This window comes from Cyrtonyx montezumae, unplaced genomic scaffold, assembly GCF_038088225.1.
Source record: "Cyrtonyx montezumae isolate F1298 unplaced genomic scaffold, pur_monq_1.0 scaffold_8, whole genome shotgun sequence".
Classification (NCBI taxonomy): Eukaryota; Metazoa; Chordata; class Aves; order Galliformes; family Odontophoridae; genus Cyrtonyx; species Cyrtonyx montezumae.
In genome coordinates this window covers 104,211,395-104,227,110 of record NW_027072089.1, presented here as the reverse complement: position 1 = coordinate 104,227,110, position 15,716 = coordinate 104,211,395, and the positions used below count along the sequence as shown (strand labels likewise).

General features: G+C 42.0%; 1 protein-coding gene across 1 annotated transcript in view; it reads left to right on the top strand.

Moving 5' to 3' along the window:
• The window catches only part of STT3B (STT3 oligosaccharyltransferase complex catalytic subunit B), a 47,259-nt gene extending 36,816 nt beyond the window's left edge, over nucleotides 1-10,443 (top strand). The window contains exons 9-16 of the mRNA XM_065753153.1: nucleotides 38-192; nucleotides 1,916-2,127; nucleotides 2,763-2,950; nucleotides 3,442-3,613; nucleotides 5,873-6,046; nucleotides 6,946-7,059; nucleotides 7,774-7,986; nucleotides 9,916-10,443. Coding sequence (XP_065609225.1) covers nucleotides 38-192; nucleotides 1,916-2,127; nucleotides 2,763-2,950; nucleotides 3,442-3,613; nucleotides 5,873-6,046; nucleotides 6,946-7,059; nucleotides 7,774-7,986; nucleotides 9,916-9,996 — 1,309 coding nt within the window. The 3' untranslated portion in view covers nucleotides 9,997-10,443. The remainder of the gene's footprint in view (nucleotides 1-37; nucleotides 193-1,915; nucleotides 2,128-2,762; nucleotides 2,951-3,441; nucleotides 3,614-5,872; nucleotides 6,047-6,945; nucleotides 7,060-7,773; nucleotides 7,987-9,915) is intronic.
• Nucleotides 10,444-15,716: the final 5,273 nt, after the last annotated feature.

The following is a 15,716-nucleotide window of genomic DNA, read 5'->3' as shown; positions in this document are numbered from 1 at the left end:
CTTCAAAATAATTTGAACTGAATTTTTTTTAAAAAAGGTATGCGAAAATTCACATCCCGATCATTGCCTCTGTGTCTGAGCATCAGCCTACAACATGGGTTTCCTTCTTTTTTGATCTGCATATTCTCGTGTGTACTTTCCCAGCAGGGCTGTGGTTCTGTATCAAAAACATCAACGATGAAAGAGTCTTTGGTAAGAGAAAATATTTTAAAATCATTTCAAATCGTTTTGACTTGATTCTGTTTTGTTTTTGTTTGCTCAGAGTTGGTTTATGACGTGTTTAAACCTCTTCTAGAACGTTTCAGGGGGAGTGTTAAAAGTTTCCTGCATCCAGTAGTATTTACAACTGTTAATAAAAATGCAGTTCATGTGGAGATGGGTGGGACAGTGATGGAATGCCTTATTGCGAGGTGTGCTCAAAGTGTTTGCCTGTGTGGTTCTGTTCTGTGGCTCTTCCACGTGCAGATTGCACACCCCTCACGTTTGAGGTGCAGTTTCACATCCAGGTGAAGAGCTCAGAGCAGCAACCCTTCCTCACAACAAAGGTTGAAGGCACCCAATTTTTCTCCGGGTGGTCATCCCACCACAGAGGATGATGCAAAATGCCTTTTCTTTCCAGATGTTCAGCTATTCTAGTGAATTGAGTCACTCACTGTGGATGAGGTACAAGCCTAAGCAGAGGCGTGGGGTCTCCCTGTGCCTGTGACAACAAGTTGTTTATTTGTATGAAGCTTTACTTTGAGAGCAGACTGCTAGGACTATGAGTGAGGCTTCTAAAGATGTAACTTGGAGTTGAAGCTGAAAAGGAGGAGGGAAGTGCACTCAGTTGCTCTTCTATGGAGGCAGGAGGCTCCAGTCCAATACAGCAGCCTACTGAGATTACCCCATGAGCAAAAAGAACGTTTACTGTGTTCAGTCTTGTGGTTTGGGAGTCTTTTGTGCTCCTTTGCTTACATGAGTCCTTGCAAAAAGCAGTGCTGCGAAGACCCCCTTCAGCCTCCTACTGCTGCATCATCTCAGTCAGCATAAAGACACCCATGAGTGAGAACAGAGGAGCAGAGTACTGTTCTACCAGTGCAAAATGTTTATACAATGTAATTTGATAAAGCAGTGCCCCTTAATGATTTCTGTGGCAAATCACAAATCATTGACAAGATGTATTGTTAAGCTGTAGCAAGCTAGCAGTAACCACTACTACATGAACAGCAGATGTTCCTAACAGTGCATGCAGGTTGGGTTCCTGTTGTTTTTCCTCCCGTGAAGTGTTGTGAATGTTCCTATCCCAAAAATCCTGTTTGTTTGTTTGTTTGTTTGTTATTATTACTGCTTTCTTTGGCGTTTTGGGGGGAGGAAGGGATGGGGGGAAGCAAAGGGAAGAAGTGGATAGTATTATCATCCAGCAAAACTTGTTTCAGAATAGGGCTTGCAGTATCTTCTGTATCTGCACTGTAATGCAGACAAGCCTCCAATTTGTCCAGGGATGTCTCTGATTTAAATTAAATTTGATATTTATATGAGAGTCTAATCCTTGCTCTTTGTTTTTTCAGATTTAATAACTTCTTTGGCCTTTCTAACCAAATGAAACTACCTGCTACTCCAATAGTATTTTTGGTGTTTGATATTAAATTTCACTAATAATGTATCTTCTGACACATTATTAATGAATACGAAAATGGAGTCGTGTTATTGTTAATAGCTGTCAAGATGAGTTTCAGGAAGGACTTCAGGCTTATCAAGGGATAAGCATTAATTAATTATCTTTGTAAATTAAAAAGAAGATACACGCTCCGGCCTTTATACACACAGATACTCAGCCCACTTCCCAAAGCAGTTTTTTTGGTGAGCATGCGTGCGTGCAGTCACAGGGAGTCTTACTTTCTAAATGTCATCAGTAGGTTTCTTTTTTTCTCTGCAGTTGCTCTGTATGCAATCAGTGCCGTTTACTTTGCTGGCGTGATGGTTCGTCTGATGCTCACTCTGACTCCTGTGGTCTGTATGCTGTCTGCAATTGCTTTCTCTAATGTCTTTGAGCGTTACTTGGGTGATGATATGAAGAGGGAAAATCCACCGATAGAGGACAGCAGCGATGAGGATGACAAAAGGAACCCTGGCAACCTGTATGATAAGGTGAGGGAGCAGAAGTTTAGTAAAGATAAGCTTTTATTTTTTAAAGCTTTTCTAAAGGTCTGAAATTTAGAGTAACTAGGTGCTGTTCTCCAATAAGCTGTAAGTGATGCCCCAGAAGAAAGTCGGCGTCAGTACAGAAGTGGTGCCTTCTAGCTGATCAGCAGTGAGTCTTTAACCAAAGGAAGTCTGCAGTACTGACTCAGCTTTCTGGATGGGTCATGGCAGGCAGTTGCTCCCCCTCCTTTAATATAGCAGTTCTGTGTCACTCGGCATCTAGCTCTTGTATTCCCTCCTAGGCAGAGTGAAATTAAAGAGTAATATATTTTATGAGATGGTACTTCTGTACTCTCATATTCCTGAATCTTCCCCATCACACTGAGCTGAACTAAGCAATGTACTTGCCCACATATCATAGATTTCCTTTCTTCTGAAAGGATTTTGGAGAATAACCCATTTTTTCAAGTTGCTGCATTGTCACAATATTCTTGTGCGTACTGAGTTGATTTACAGTAGAACTTGGTTGATTTTTGCAGTATCCCACAGCTTTTATGGGGTGCACATAGTGAATAGAAAGGCTTTTTGGATTGCCGTGGATGATGGAGGTTGCCTTAACAGCTATGTCTGTGTTTGTTCAGGCAGGCAAAGTGAGAAAACATGTATCTGAACAGGAGAAAACAGAAGAGGGACTGGGTCCCAACATCAAAAACATTGTTACGATGCTGATGCTGATGCTGTTGATGATGTTTGCTGTCCACTGTACGTGGGTAACAAGCAATGCATACTCCAGCCCTAGTGTTGTTCTTGCTTCTTATAACCATGATGGGTAAGTAATGTACCAGGTTTGAAAATAATTAAAGGGCAAAAGCATTCCTAGTTCTTCTGCATTTGTAATTTGCTTTTTTAACTACATTAAGGAAGAACTGTTACCTGATTAAAAAAAAAATCTTAATATTTTACTTTTCAAAAATACAAAATATTTTTTTGAAATACTTAATATGAATACATAAAAACAATCCTATCCAAAGCCAGTAAGCATGAAGGTTTAAAAAAATATGTATCTGGGTCACACAACTTGTTAATGAATATATATTCAACTGGAAATGCATTTAGTCACGTCTTCAAAAGCAGTTTCAGCTTCTGGCTGTTTCAGCTGCCCGTGAGTTTAAACTCCTGAGTACTGGCTAGGGACTGAATGCCTCATAGGAAGTGGAAAGCATAAAAAAGACTTTGTTTGTGAGCCCGGATTTATCGTGATGCAGTCCATTTCTTGCCAGTATTTGTACTGATGTGAATAAAATGAACTCTGTTTTGCAGCACTCGGAATATCCTGGATGACTTCAGGGAAGCCTACTACTGGCTGAGACAGAACACAGACGAGCACGCCAGAGTAATGTCGTGGTGGGACTATGGTTACCAGATCGCAGGGATGGCCAATCGGACAACACTGGTTGACAACAACACTTGGAACAACAGCCACATAGCTCTGGTAAGTGTGGCGATGTTCTGAGCAGTATCAGCACCGAAGAGTCTACTTCTGGACAGATATGAAAGGTGTTTATTGAAGGAAAGTATGAATAAAAGAAAAATTCCATGGAGAGGGAAACAGAGGTGGAAGGAGCAGGTATCTTGGCAGTTATGTTAGTTTGGGGCTGGAGGGGATCACTTTTGCTTTTGGGTTCTTCATTTTGTGTTCTTGGGTTTTCCAGAACTTCAGCTCCACCTGTTTGTTGTCTTTGAGGGATGATGGACAGCATCAAGTCGTGTAATCATTCCCCTTGACATTAGCACTATGAAAACTCAGCTGGTACCACTGCTCTGCCAGCACTGTCCAAACACAGATCATTTCAGTTCAGCAATGTGTTTGACTGGATTTTGAGTGGCACTGTGAAATCTGAGAAAGCTTATACATAGCAATGGAAGTGTCACAGCCTTGGTGTGATTGTCTTCTCAAATCTGCAGTTTGATTAAACATCTGTGCATTTAATTTCTTCCAGTTCTGAAGCGTAAGCGTTGATGTATGGGAACTAAGGCAGGCTGTTGGCATTGTCTGTGTTTACAGGGGCACCATCCTTTTTTCAGAAACAAAGGAGTGCTCTGCTTTGTGGCCTTACGAGGTGCTCTGCAGTCAGCCATCGCTCGGTGCCTGCTTCTTCCCAGAAGGCCGACGTTCTGCCACATGGGCAGAATGCCAGGAAGAGCTTGAGGAAAGTGTTAAAATAGTTTCTGTCTTCTGTCAGTACCCAGTGAAGCAGTTGGACCAGATGTGCTGGCAAGCAGTGTTCAAAATGAACAAATTAATTGAGTTACGCTTTGAGCATACAAATTACTGTAAAAATGGGTGAGGTGAGGTGCTTTTGGCAGTGGCAGGGAGCTAGCATCAGCCAGAAGAAAGCTTGGGAAATTGAATCGTTGCTGTTAATACTGGTCAACAAGCTTTCCCATGTAATAAGGCTTTTCACATTTTTTGCTGTTGACCTGACAGTCAGTGTGTTACAGAGCTTTCTAAACTGAACGTCTGTCTGTTCATCTGTTCTACAGCTAGCTCTGTTTTGCAGTTGCCAGTATCTGTAGTATAGATACTGTGTGCAAACCTGCCTATTCCTTCAGGACAGAGATGTATCAGGTGAATAGATGGACTGTAGCTCAATCACCTGGATTTCATACACACAGGAACGTTACAGCACTTATTAACAATGGCTTTTAATAAGGAATTCTCTCCAGTATGACTGGAGAGTTGGTACTGTCAGCTTCCAGTTGTGAACAAGGGGGAAAGTAAGCACTAAGTGTGTTTTGTGGCAGATCTCTGAACTTGTGTTCGCAATGAGGCATGGCCCTGAAATATCTGCCAGATTACTTTTTCCTGCACAGAAATGGAAATCTGCCAAATAACTTCACACAGATAAGGATAATGGCCAAGAAACTGAGGCTCTTTATTGACAGACTGCAGCCTAAGCTTAGTATTTTCTAATTAAGTTCTTGACTTAACTGAATTTTACCAAATTAAGATGCAGTATTACTTATAGTGTAGTTGCGCCCTCCTACTACAGTGAGACATTATTATAGTTCTAAGTACAAGGGAATCTGTGGCAAACAGGACTACTGAACTGATGCCAGTTTCTGACCTAAGTGAATTCTTTAAGTGTGGAAAATGCACGTTCTGGAAGAATTTTTAGATACAGCTTTAAAAGTACTTTCAGGGCCAAAACATTGACTTGCCAGTGCTACACTTTTAACTCAAAGATAGCTCTGTTCTGGTATTTTCTCTCCATAATCTTTCCTTGAAGTCAACACCGAGGGTGCTACTGAGGACAGCGTGACGTGGCTGCTTCAGTAGTGAGGGACAGAGCTCAAGGAAGGAAAGAAAAAAAAAACGGGGGAGGAGGGGGGCAAAACAAGAACACTGATATCTCAAAAAATGTATTCATGTCAGGCTGTTTTGAAAATAATTTGCAATTAGGCATTTTCTGCCACACTAACTTTTTGGCATTGCAGCTGTCCCTGGAGAAATCTGTAGCTGCCACAAAAGGAAAGCAGTTTTTATTACGCTTTTTACAGCTTATTTCAGAAGACGTTTCCGTTTAGGTTGAGCTTTTGGCCTTCTAAATAAAGACAATTGGTTTTCTTTACCTAGAAGGAGAATGTGGGGTCTGGTTGGTAACTGTTGTTGGTTTTGCAGGTGCTTGGTCTGAGATTGTGATCAGTAGGCAGCTGTGCAGATACTGAGGGTGTTTTTGCTACGATGCAGGTGGGGAAGGCCATGTCCTCCAACGAGTCGGCAGCATACGAGATCATGCGAAGTCTGGATGTGGATTACGTTCTGATTATTTTTGGGGGTGTGATTGGCTACTCTGGTGATGATATCAATAAGTTCTTGTGGATGGTGAGAATAGCAGAGGGGGAACATCCCAAAGATATTCGGGTAAGTGGAAACGCACACGACGAAACTTTAGTGTTCTTGGCTCAATGTGTTCCGTATTTTTACTTCCACTTTTTTTTTCTTTTTCACCTGTATTAACATTATTGCTATGCTAACTTTTAGCTATGAAAGGTTAGTAACCTCAAAAAGCTTTTCAGTTTCTTTTTTGCATTGTAACAAAAGAACAAGATATCTTCTATCATTTCTGTGTGTGTCTCACTAAACACCACTAATTACTGAGAAAAAAAAAAGTTGAAGAGTTCAGAATGTTTAAGTAGCTGGTGTTACAGATTTCTTCAAACTCTGTAATAGCAGGAGACAAGTTAGGGCTAATATTCGTGTAGAGTTGAAGTAAGTTATTTGAATGTCTCCGATTGCAGAAGTCTGTATTAATATTTGCTTAAGCCTAACAAAAAACTTGCAGACAGCACAGACTTGAGGTGAAAATGGCAAAAAAATTGCATTGACCAACTTTGCACATAGGAAATCTATGGTAACACTGCAGATCTTGTATGTTAACAGTATGGTGCTTCTCATATTTTAAGAGTAATCTTGGTAGATATCCTCCAACTGATTCGTACGGTTTGAAGCCAGTTTCCCACTAACTGCTTACAGTGAAGTGGGAAAATTTGTAATGAGACAAGAATAGGGACGTAGGAAGATTGTTCCACAGCATTTTAGGTTACAGTGAGGTAGTTTGTAACTGATTTTACCTTCGGTGAGCACCAGCATGACTGACTTGAATAAGCTTTTTACCTGCAGAAGTCAACTGAGATTCTTTATAAGTTCTTTTGGTGTGGTGGTGGTGGTTTGTTTCATTGGTTTTTGTGGAGAAAGGAATGAGAAATTACCTTACATAGAGCTTTAGTTTATATTGACTCTGTCTTCTTTTGCTTTTAAAGGAAAGTGATTACTTCACTCCTCAGGGAGAATTCCGGGTAGACAAGGCAGGTTCTCCAACACTGCTCAACTGCCTGATGTATAAGATGTCCTATTACAGATTTGGAGAGATGCAGGTCAGTGCTAACTAACTCTTCTACCAAATTGTAATTAAAATGTGAGGATACAAATGTTAAAGGTAAGTACTGCTCCCAGCAGTAGAATCATTAGTAAGAAGGTGATCTTCACCAATTATTATAACACCTCAACACTACTTTCCTGCACAGAGCCTTTAGCAGAAGCAGTTGTACTGCTAACCTAGACTGGCACTTAGCTTTGTGCTGTCCTTCACTTTGCCTCAGATGAGCGTCCTAATTCCATTATGCGGAGTACTTGAGAAGCTTTCATTCTTATCTGGTGGGGAGCATTTGTTGTTTATAACAGCAAAACAGAAGTGGAACTATTAATAATTGTCTTTATTTAGTATCTGTCAGAAGCCACCCAATTTCTGTCCAAGTCACACGGGTGTATTAAACAACACCATGCTGTGTAACGGGGGGAGGGAATCAACTCAGAGAGAACTGTCCTTTGGGATCATCAAACATGTATGTAGCTGAATCTGCCTGGTTTGCTTTTTTTCTCCTGTTCCCACCACTACTCCTTGCCCCAGGGGCTCCTCGTTCTGATCTGTCTGCAAGGAACCCTTTTTTCAGCTGTAACTCTTGAGACCAAGGGATCGTGTTCTTCACATGGTTCTTGACCAGACCAGTGGAAATGGTTGCCATGTGGTATGATGAACCTCAGTTTGTGGTGTTTTGTCTTGAACTAATACACAACTCTAATCTTTGTAGCTGGATTTTCGGACACCCCCAGGATTTGATCGTACACGAAACGCTGAGATTGGAAACAAAGACATTAAATTTAAACATCTGGAGGAAGCCTTTACCTCAGAGCACTGGCTGGTTAGAATATACAAGGTGAAACAGCTAGACAACAGGGAGACGTTGGACCATAAACTTAGAGTAACCAACATTGTACCGAAACAGAAGTATTTGTCAAAGAAGGTGGGTTCCTACTGAAGTGACTCAGAGGGTCAGGAGAGGGCAGTTTATTTTTAAGTCAATCATGTAGCTGGTGAATTATGTATTTCCACTAGCCAGAATGTTACGGATACTGTTCATGTTAGTGTCCAATACCAGACCTGCCTGCTGGTAATTAATTGTTACTTTACTGTCTGCTTAACTTACAAGCATGTGAAGACACAAGGCTAGATTTTTTTTAGGCAGAACGCTAACTGGAAATAGAGCGTGTCACTGGCTGTTACAACTCCTAAGTCTTCATGTAACTGGAAGTATAATCTCTGAAGTAAACCAATTCATGTTTCAGTAACTATGGCTCACTAAGTAAATAATGTGGAAGTTGCTTTCTGACTTTGTTTGAAAGTAGTGATGCCTAGAAGTTTAAAAATGGCACTTTTGTATGAAATAAATTAAATATGAATCTTTTGTTGATGGAACTTAAGTGTCTGGCTGCTTACTGTTTGAAGTCATCCTAGTGTTAGTTTGGCGCGCTACTTCAGCCTGGTAAGAAGGATTTGTTATCAGGGAGCTCGGGAGAATCGCAGCAGCCCTGTCCTTCGTGGCGTCTGACCCCTGTATATACTGACAGGAGTTGCCAGAGGGGTCCCAGAATCCTGTCAGAAACAAATGTGTGTGAATTAGTGCAGGCAATAAATATACGCTGCGCTGTAGAAGTACAAAGAAGAGGGGACTGGTTTAAAAAAAAGATAGATAAAAGTTGCATATTTAAAGTGAAATAAGGTATTTGAGAGTTGCCAAGGGAGCTAGTCTTACTTTAAAAAGACAAGAGAAGTTTTACTGTGCCTATGATGCTTACAGTAACTTCTGATTGTAGGTGACAAAGCCAGGCTGTGTATAGTAATTGTAGATGCACTGACCTCGCTAGAGCCGTGGGTGTGCCAGTTCTGTCTAAAGGCAGCTCTGATCCAGCACCAGCTGTTGTAGCACCAGCTACTAAGGAATCAGTGCACCAGGAAAGAGCTTGGGGCCAGTGTCCAAACTCAGATTGCTTAAGCACATGCTGAGGGCTCTGGAATAGTCACGGCTTTCAAATGGTTGCTTCATTCCTGGCAGTCCAGTCCTTACCATGGAGGAGTGACAGGACAAGGGTGACAAAGCTCAAACTCAGCGAAGCAGCAAGTCTGAGTATTGTGTTTGTATCTCTCTTTAAAACACTGCTATTTTTAGCAAAAAGGTAAAAAGTCATAGTGAATTGACTTAATGGAGCCTGCTGCTATGCACAGCACGTTGCAGCAGGTGTGGGAGCTGCTCACTGACTGTGCAGTTCTGCTCACTGGGAGCTAACCATTTCTTTGTGCAATCCTGAATTCAATATGAGCCAGGACTAACACTAATACTTCTCCCTGTTACCTCCTTTATTAAAAAAAATAAAATAAAAAACAAAAAGAGGAATCACACTGCTAATGACCCATGAGCAGAAAGCACTAGCGAGCCTGCAGGCAGCACAGGACTGAAGACTAAAATAGGACTGTGCCATTTTTCTTCCTTTAGAAGAGCAATTTTTTGCACAAATATTGCTACCTACCTTGCTAACTTCAGAGAGAACCAAACAGGGCAACAGATGTAAGGTGCATTCCCGAACACAACCAATGCTCTCCTCACTTTGCTCTTCGGCCTATTTAGCAGAGCTTTATGGCTTCGGTTAATTATTAATTCTGCCTCAGCACAAGCTTTCAGAAGTGCTCTAGAAGTACAGCACGTGCAAAAGCCAATGCTGGGCATGAATTAACAATCCCAGTTTTAAAAATAATAAACAGAAAATACGTAGTTGAGGATTTACCCGTTAAGCTCTTTAAAAAATAAATCTAATGCTCAGATTGAAATGCACGGCAGTGAAATCGCAGTCAAGATTCAATCGTTAACTAATACATTGTATTCTGTTTTTCTTTTTAGACCTCCAAAAGGAAGCGTGGCTACATTAAGAATAAACTAATTTTAAAGAAAGGCAAGAGACCCAACAGGAAGACAGTTTAAATACACTGTTCCGAATGCTAATACGAAGCAGTTGTCCTTGAGATAACCGGTCTTTGCCTTTAGCTGAAGTCATGTTTCACAGCAACATGAGGGTACAGAACCATCATTGGTCCAGATTATTGTACAAAATTTTCAGGCAATGTCTGATTAAAAATATTGGCTTATTGAGAACAGCTGTTTTAGATTTGTAATGTGAAGCAAGACAGAGCTGCTATACAAGTCTAGCAGCATTTTTTTTATTGGTACATACTATCCTTCAAATCGGTTGAGAATTTGGACTGACTGCACCAAAGAACCCTGTAATTTGGTCCTTGGCACATGCATACTTGTCAATCTTTTTTGGAAAACGTTCAGCTGAAGAGCAGCAGCATGTAAACTGGAATGGTTAAATCTAAATTGACTTGTTTTCGACAATTACGAGGAAATAAAGCTGTCTTTGAAATTAAACTTTCACAGTAAGTTCCTCCCATAATTGCTACTCAGTGGTTTCTTCAGCCGTCCTCTCCTCTCGCTGCAGGCTGGTTGTGAGCTGGGGTGTAAGAAGCAAAGCTGCAGTTCCCAGCAGAGCTGACAGGACAGATAACTGGGGGACGGTGCGGAGCGGAGGAGCTGCTTTTGGTTAACAGTGATTGCAGTACTGCGGCCTTACGCTGTCGCTTCATCAGGTAGACGAGGCAGACCTTGCACGTTACAGACACAAGGGCTAAACCTGCATCCTCTGGACAAATCTGAAACGACAGCAGTGAATGCTATAGAAACGTACAGCTGAGCACCGCGCGGTGGCTGGTGCTTCAGAACTGAAACTAAACTCTTTGAGGTAAATGTTTACATCGCTCAAACAAGCAGAGCCTGTGCTAGGAAAGAAAAAGGTTGACAGGTATACGACCCCTTTCCTGTGGCTACCAGTGCTAGGGGGGTTGCACACCTCTCTCCCCCCTCTCCCTGCCTCCAGCTGTGAGGGCAGAAGTTTCTTCTGGGATTCTGTTCCTCTGCATTTTTACCTAGTGCTCACATCATCTGAAGTGCTCCCCGCTCCAGCGCTATTTGCTTTGTCCGTCTTTTATACCGATTTCTTGTTTGTTTTCTGTTGTTTTTCTTTTCAAAGAAAAAGGGTGGTGAAAACTGTCACATTAAATGCACTAGAATAATATAAACAGAGATTGAACGTGTTCACTTTCCAGCTCTAGGAAAACTTTATACAGACTTGAACATTTTCTTTAGATAAAATGGAAGAAAGGGTTTTGCAGTTTGTTTTCCTGCCGCAGGTTGGAACTTTCTACAGAAGCAAAACTTGCACCAACAATTTGATGTAAAGTGCAGAATAGTATGTACCTTTCATGAAGAAAATGTAAATTTACAGTGTTCTTACGAGAATGTTACTGCTGACTTCTTTCCCAAGGTGTAGAATATTTTTGATTTATGAACTCATTTTCAACTTCAGTGGTTTTTACAGACCAATACTACAGCTGCAGCGTTTTCACAGAGGTAATTAAATCTGGATTTCTGGCCCCGGCAGTGGGAGATTTCATTTTTATTTCGTTGCTTTCAAGCTCAATGCAGACCAGTTGTTGACTGTAGGGGAAAATAAAGTTAATTCAAGTTTTGTGTTAATAAGGGTGTCGTGTCGGTTTTGTTGTGGTTACTCCATAATGTGGTGCTTACAGTCTTAGCAATAAATTCAGGCATTCAGACTGGGTAATGCAAAGTTACTGACCTCAGGAAGTTGCTGCAGTGAATCCACAGCAGCTGCATTTTTTTTACAGCTGGAAGGATGTTAAGTTCAACACAGGACCTCCACTGTGAGGAAATCCAAAGCAGCTGTGATAGCTTCAGGGAACACAACCTGCAGTGAACTGTGCCACAGCTGGAGAATCACAGTATTGTAGGGTTTGGAAGGGACCTCCAGAGATCATCTCATCCAGCCCCCTGCCAAAGCAGCTCCCTAGCCCAGGTTGCACAGGTAGGCGTCCAGGTGGGTCTTGAATGTCTCCAGAGAAGGAGACTTCACCACCTCTCTGTGCAGCTGTGCCACTGCTCCGTCACTGCACTGGGAAGAAGCTTGAGCTGTCGCTATTGCTATCCTACAAGCAGAAAGGTGATGCATAACGTGTAGTATGCCAAGCAAATCTACACCCTGACTGCTCAGTAGTGGTAAGAAACAAGCAGTCAGGCATGGAAAAGAATGTGCAAAAGTCAGCTGAACAAATGCTGCTGGTCCAGCTGTTGTTTGGCAGTAATGCAGCCTGGCTTAAGAAGAGGTGACCCTCCCATCTCCAAGTATCTTTACAGTTCTGTGAAAAGGCATTTTCTGTTTTTGCTGTCAGTGTTTTCCTTCAGTAGAACAGAAATAACTACTAATTATATGGTATTTTTAAAGCAACGTGAAACAAGTAGCTAACGCCAGGAATCTCAACCAGCCTGGACCCAGGTTCCCCTGCCACTTACCTGAGCATTTTTAAATCTAATTTAACTTCAAGGCTTTTACTACTAGTCCTACTAGCTTTGACATCATTAGAAGACAAGAAAAGAAAGAATTTACAACATACCAGCAGCCATTGCGTGACCTTCCTTGGTCTGTCAGGAACCAGCGCGTTGCAGGTGCCCACTTCTCCCATTCTCAGCGCTCTTACAAGAGTTGAACCAGCAAAGGGCAACAGCTCAGTTCGCATCATTCTCAAACCTACCTGCCGTGCCAGGGCGCTTCCTTACTCACAGCCGTCCTCCTGTACAGCCCTCGACCTCAGAAGAGCAACGGTTCGAATCATAATTGCTACAGAGGAGTCAAAATCTGAAGGGAAAAAATGTTTGAGCCAGGCTTCAGTTGCTGAAGAACTACACCTGCACTCTCATAGCTGGTGCTGCTGAAGTTTGGCCTCACCTGGGCACCGCTACTGTTGTTTGTCCCAGCAGAAACATTTTGACTTGTGGAAGCAATTCCAAAAGAGGAGGGGGAAGCTGTTTGTTAGTTACGTATCTATCTTGACAGATTTACTCTCAGAAGAAGCAGTTAAATGCTTTGACTCGGCCCCCTGTACCTATCAATGCCACGGAGTGAAAACTGAAATGAAATCCCATTTGGCTGTGACTAAAGCTGTCAGTAAAGGCGCTTAAAACATGCCATGGCCCTGAAGCAATGCAGTGAGAGGTGAGGAACGTGACTGAGTGACTGAACTATTTCCTGTCTCGTTTACAGCCAGGGTTGGTCTCTGTTGCACATTAAAACGAAGTCCTCTGGCACAGTGCCTCCCAACAATGTGGATGGATGTTTAAAATAAGCCAGACTCACATTACCCAGCGTCTGAGAAATGCAGAACACGCCGGTGTCCAGTGCTGCACAAATCCAGAGTTGCATTTTAAGGTAATCTCCGTTAATGATGAAATTGAAATGAAAGGATTTTCAGAACGGCGGGAACATCTTAACCTTTTTCCTTTCTCTTTGCCTAAACAAGGCCTGTGTTGCCCAGCCTTTCCAAAACTGATGCTACCCAGCCCTGTGTTCTCTGCATAACATTGTCCAAGTTAAACAGCATCAGCTGTGCAGTGTCCAGCAGTAACAACGGGGAGGAAACACTTAAGTACATAAACAAAAGGCACAAGCTGCTGACAAATCCCTCCTATCAGAACCACGAAAACAAATCACGTGCCCTCAGCATTGGAGCAGACCTGGACCTGTGAATAAATGCTCCTCAGTAACTAATTCTTCAATGGAAAGAGAGAGGGCGTCCCACTACTAAATGAAACAGCTTTTATTCACGAGCATTGTCATTTTAACTTCACAAATCATGAAAGGAAGGCAAATGAGAAGAGACTGCCAGAGCATGTTTTAAACGATGGAGGTAAAAATTTTCTTTCTGAACATTTCTAATATGAGAAAAAAGTTGCATAGGGCTTCTACAGGTGTGCACAACAAAAACCCAAAGTACACAGATTACATTACATTTCTGAGTGAATACATCAGCTACTTAAAATGGAAAATAATCACTTGAAAGTCCAGGACAGCTACCAGAACAACCTACAGAATAAGGCTTAGAAATACTTAGCTTTCGGTCCCGTAAAATACACTGAACATGTGACTGTCAGAAAAATAAAGTGACACTTCTGAATCTCATTCTGAAATCTCCTACTGATGGGACCTTTAAATAAGAGACTGTTTAATGTTGGTCTCTCCCAAGTTACTTTGGAAAAGAAGCAGCAGTGATGGCATCAGGGGACTCAGCATCAAAACAGACATTTATCAGAACACAAGCGGAATGTTCTCAGCATGCACAACCAACCAACCATGCAGACAGAAAAAATTCTTCAATGAATTACAAGCATAAAGTTACTCAAATGTCCTAAGAGAATGACTACAGCAGCTCTGCAGCTGCAACAGTCATGCCATCAAACCCGTGAGAGGCCAGGCACCTCACCAAGAGGTTTCCAATGGCTATTTCCAGCGAGCGCGTGGCTTGTTCTTTGGTGTATGACAGTCAGGGTTCTGGGGGGAAATGCTCCATGCGTTTCATTCTGCATTTAGAGTGGTCTTTGTGATGATGCTACAGACTGCACTGATAGCTGTAGTTACCTACCAGACTGACCTCTAAAACAAGAGCAGAACCGTGATGGCGTACTGCTGGCAGGCGGCAATGAATGCATTTTCCTGACAATACCTGTGGTGGTATTCAGTGATTACCACAACTGCATCACTTCGGTGCTGTTACAGACAAACATCAACTATAGCTAAAAATAAGATCTCTCTTTTTTTTAAATTGTCAGTTACAAAACTAAGCTCAATCAGTCCACATTTTTCTTAAAAAAAAAAAATACAATTTAAATCACTCAGAACATGAGTCTTTCTAATGTGCAAAAAAAAAGCAAAAAAAGAAGAAAGGTATAAAGCAGACAAATAACATTCAGGAGGAAAAGAAGGCCGGGCTTCACTACATAGGGTCCTGACATTCAGCATGGAAAGATCTATCAAATGTTTTACATACAGGGAACTAACATCTCCCTGCACACACACCTCTGCGTGGCTTTGAGTTGCTCAAGAGATTTTAATATCTAGCAAAAAATAAGGCATTATTAAAATGCAGGACACACAACAACAGATATAAGCGAATCTTTCACCCTAAATGATTTGGTGTAATAGGTGCAAAGCAACAGTGGTCCTACTAAGAAAGCAGACAAAAGGCACAACATAATCAGCACTGTGGCAAGGCAGGGCCCCACGCTACTACGTGTGAGAAACAGAGGGGTTTCTTTGCGGGGTGCTGTTGGAGCAGCACTGAGCAGGAGCAAACACATCTGACATCTGTTTGCTGGTACTCCTCTCAAAAACAGCATCACTTGTAACAAACACAAAGTGAAGCTTTACGAAATCTCCAGGATCCACATTCTCTACGTTACAGTGGTTATCTTACAAAGCAAGATCAAGCTGCAGGATTGTTTACTCTTTTATTTTACAAAACAAGTTACATCCCATTTCATTCATTTCATTAATAAAGTTCTTGTTTCGGTGTAGTAATTAACTAAATCGTTACTTGAACGTCAGAAAAATCATTCATCTGAAAAGGCTTCTCATCTCCTCCCACGAGGAACCATTCAAAGCGATCACCTGGGCCACAAGCGAAAGAAATGAAGGTGCAGCTCTGCCTGACTGAGGGCTGAGGGGCTCTGCCTCCACAAGGGCAGTGGGCAGGGCAGCTCCCCGCAGCCACACCCCGCTCACGGCCTGGCAAGTG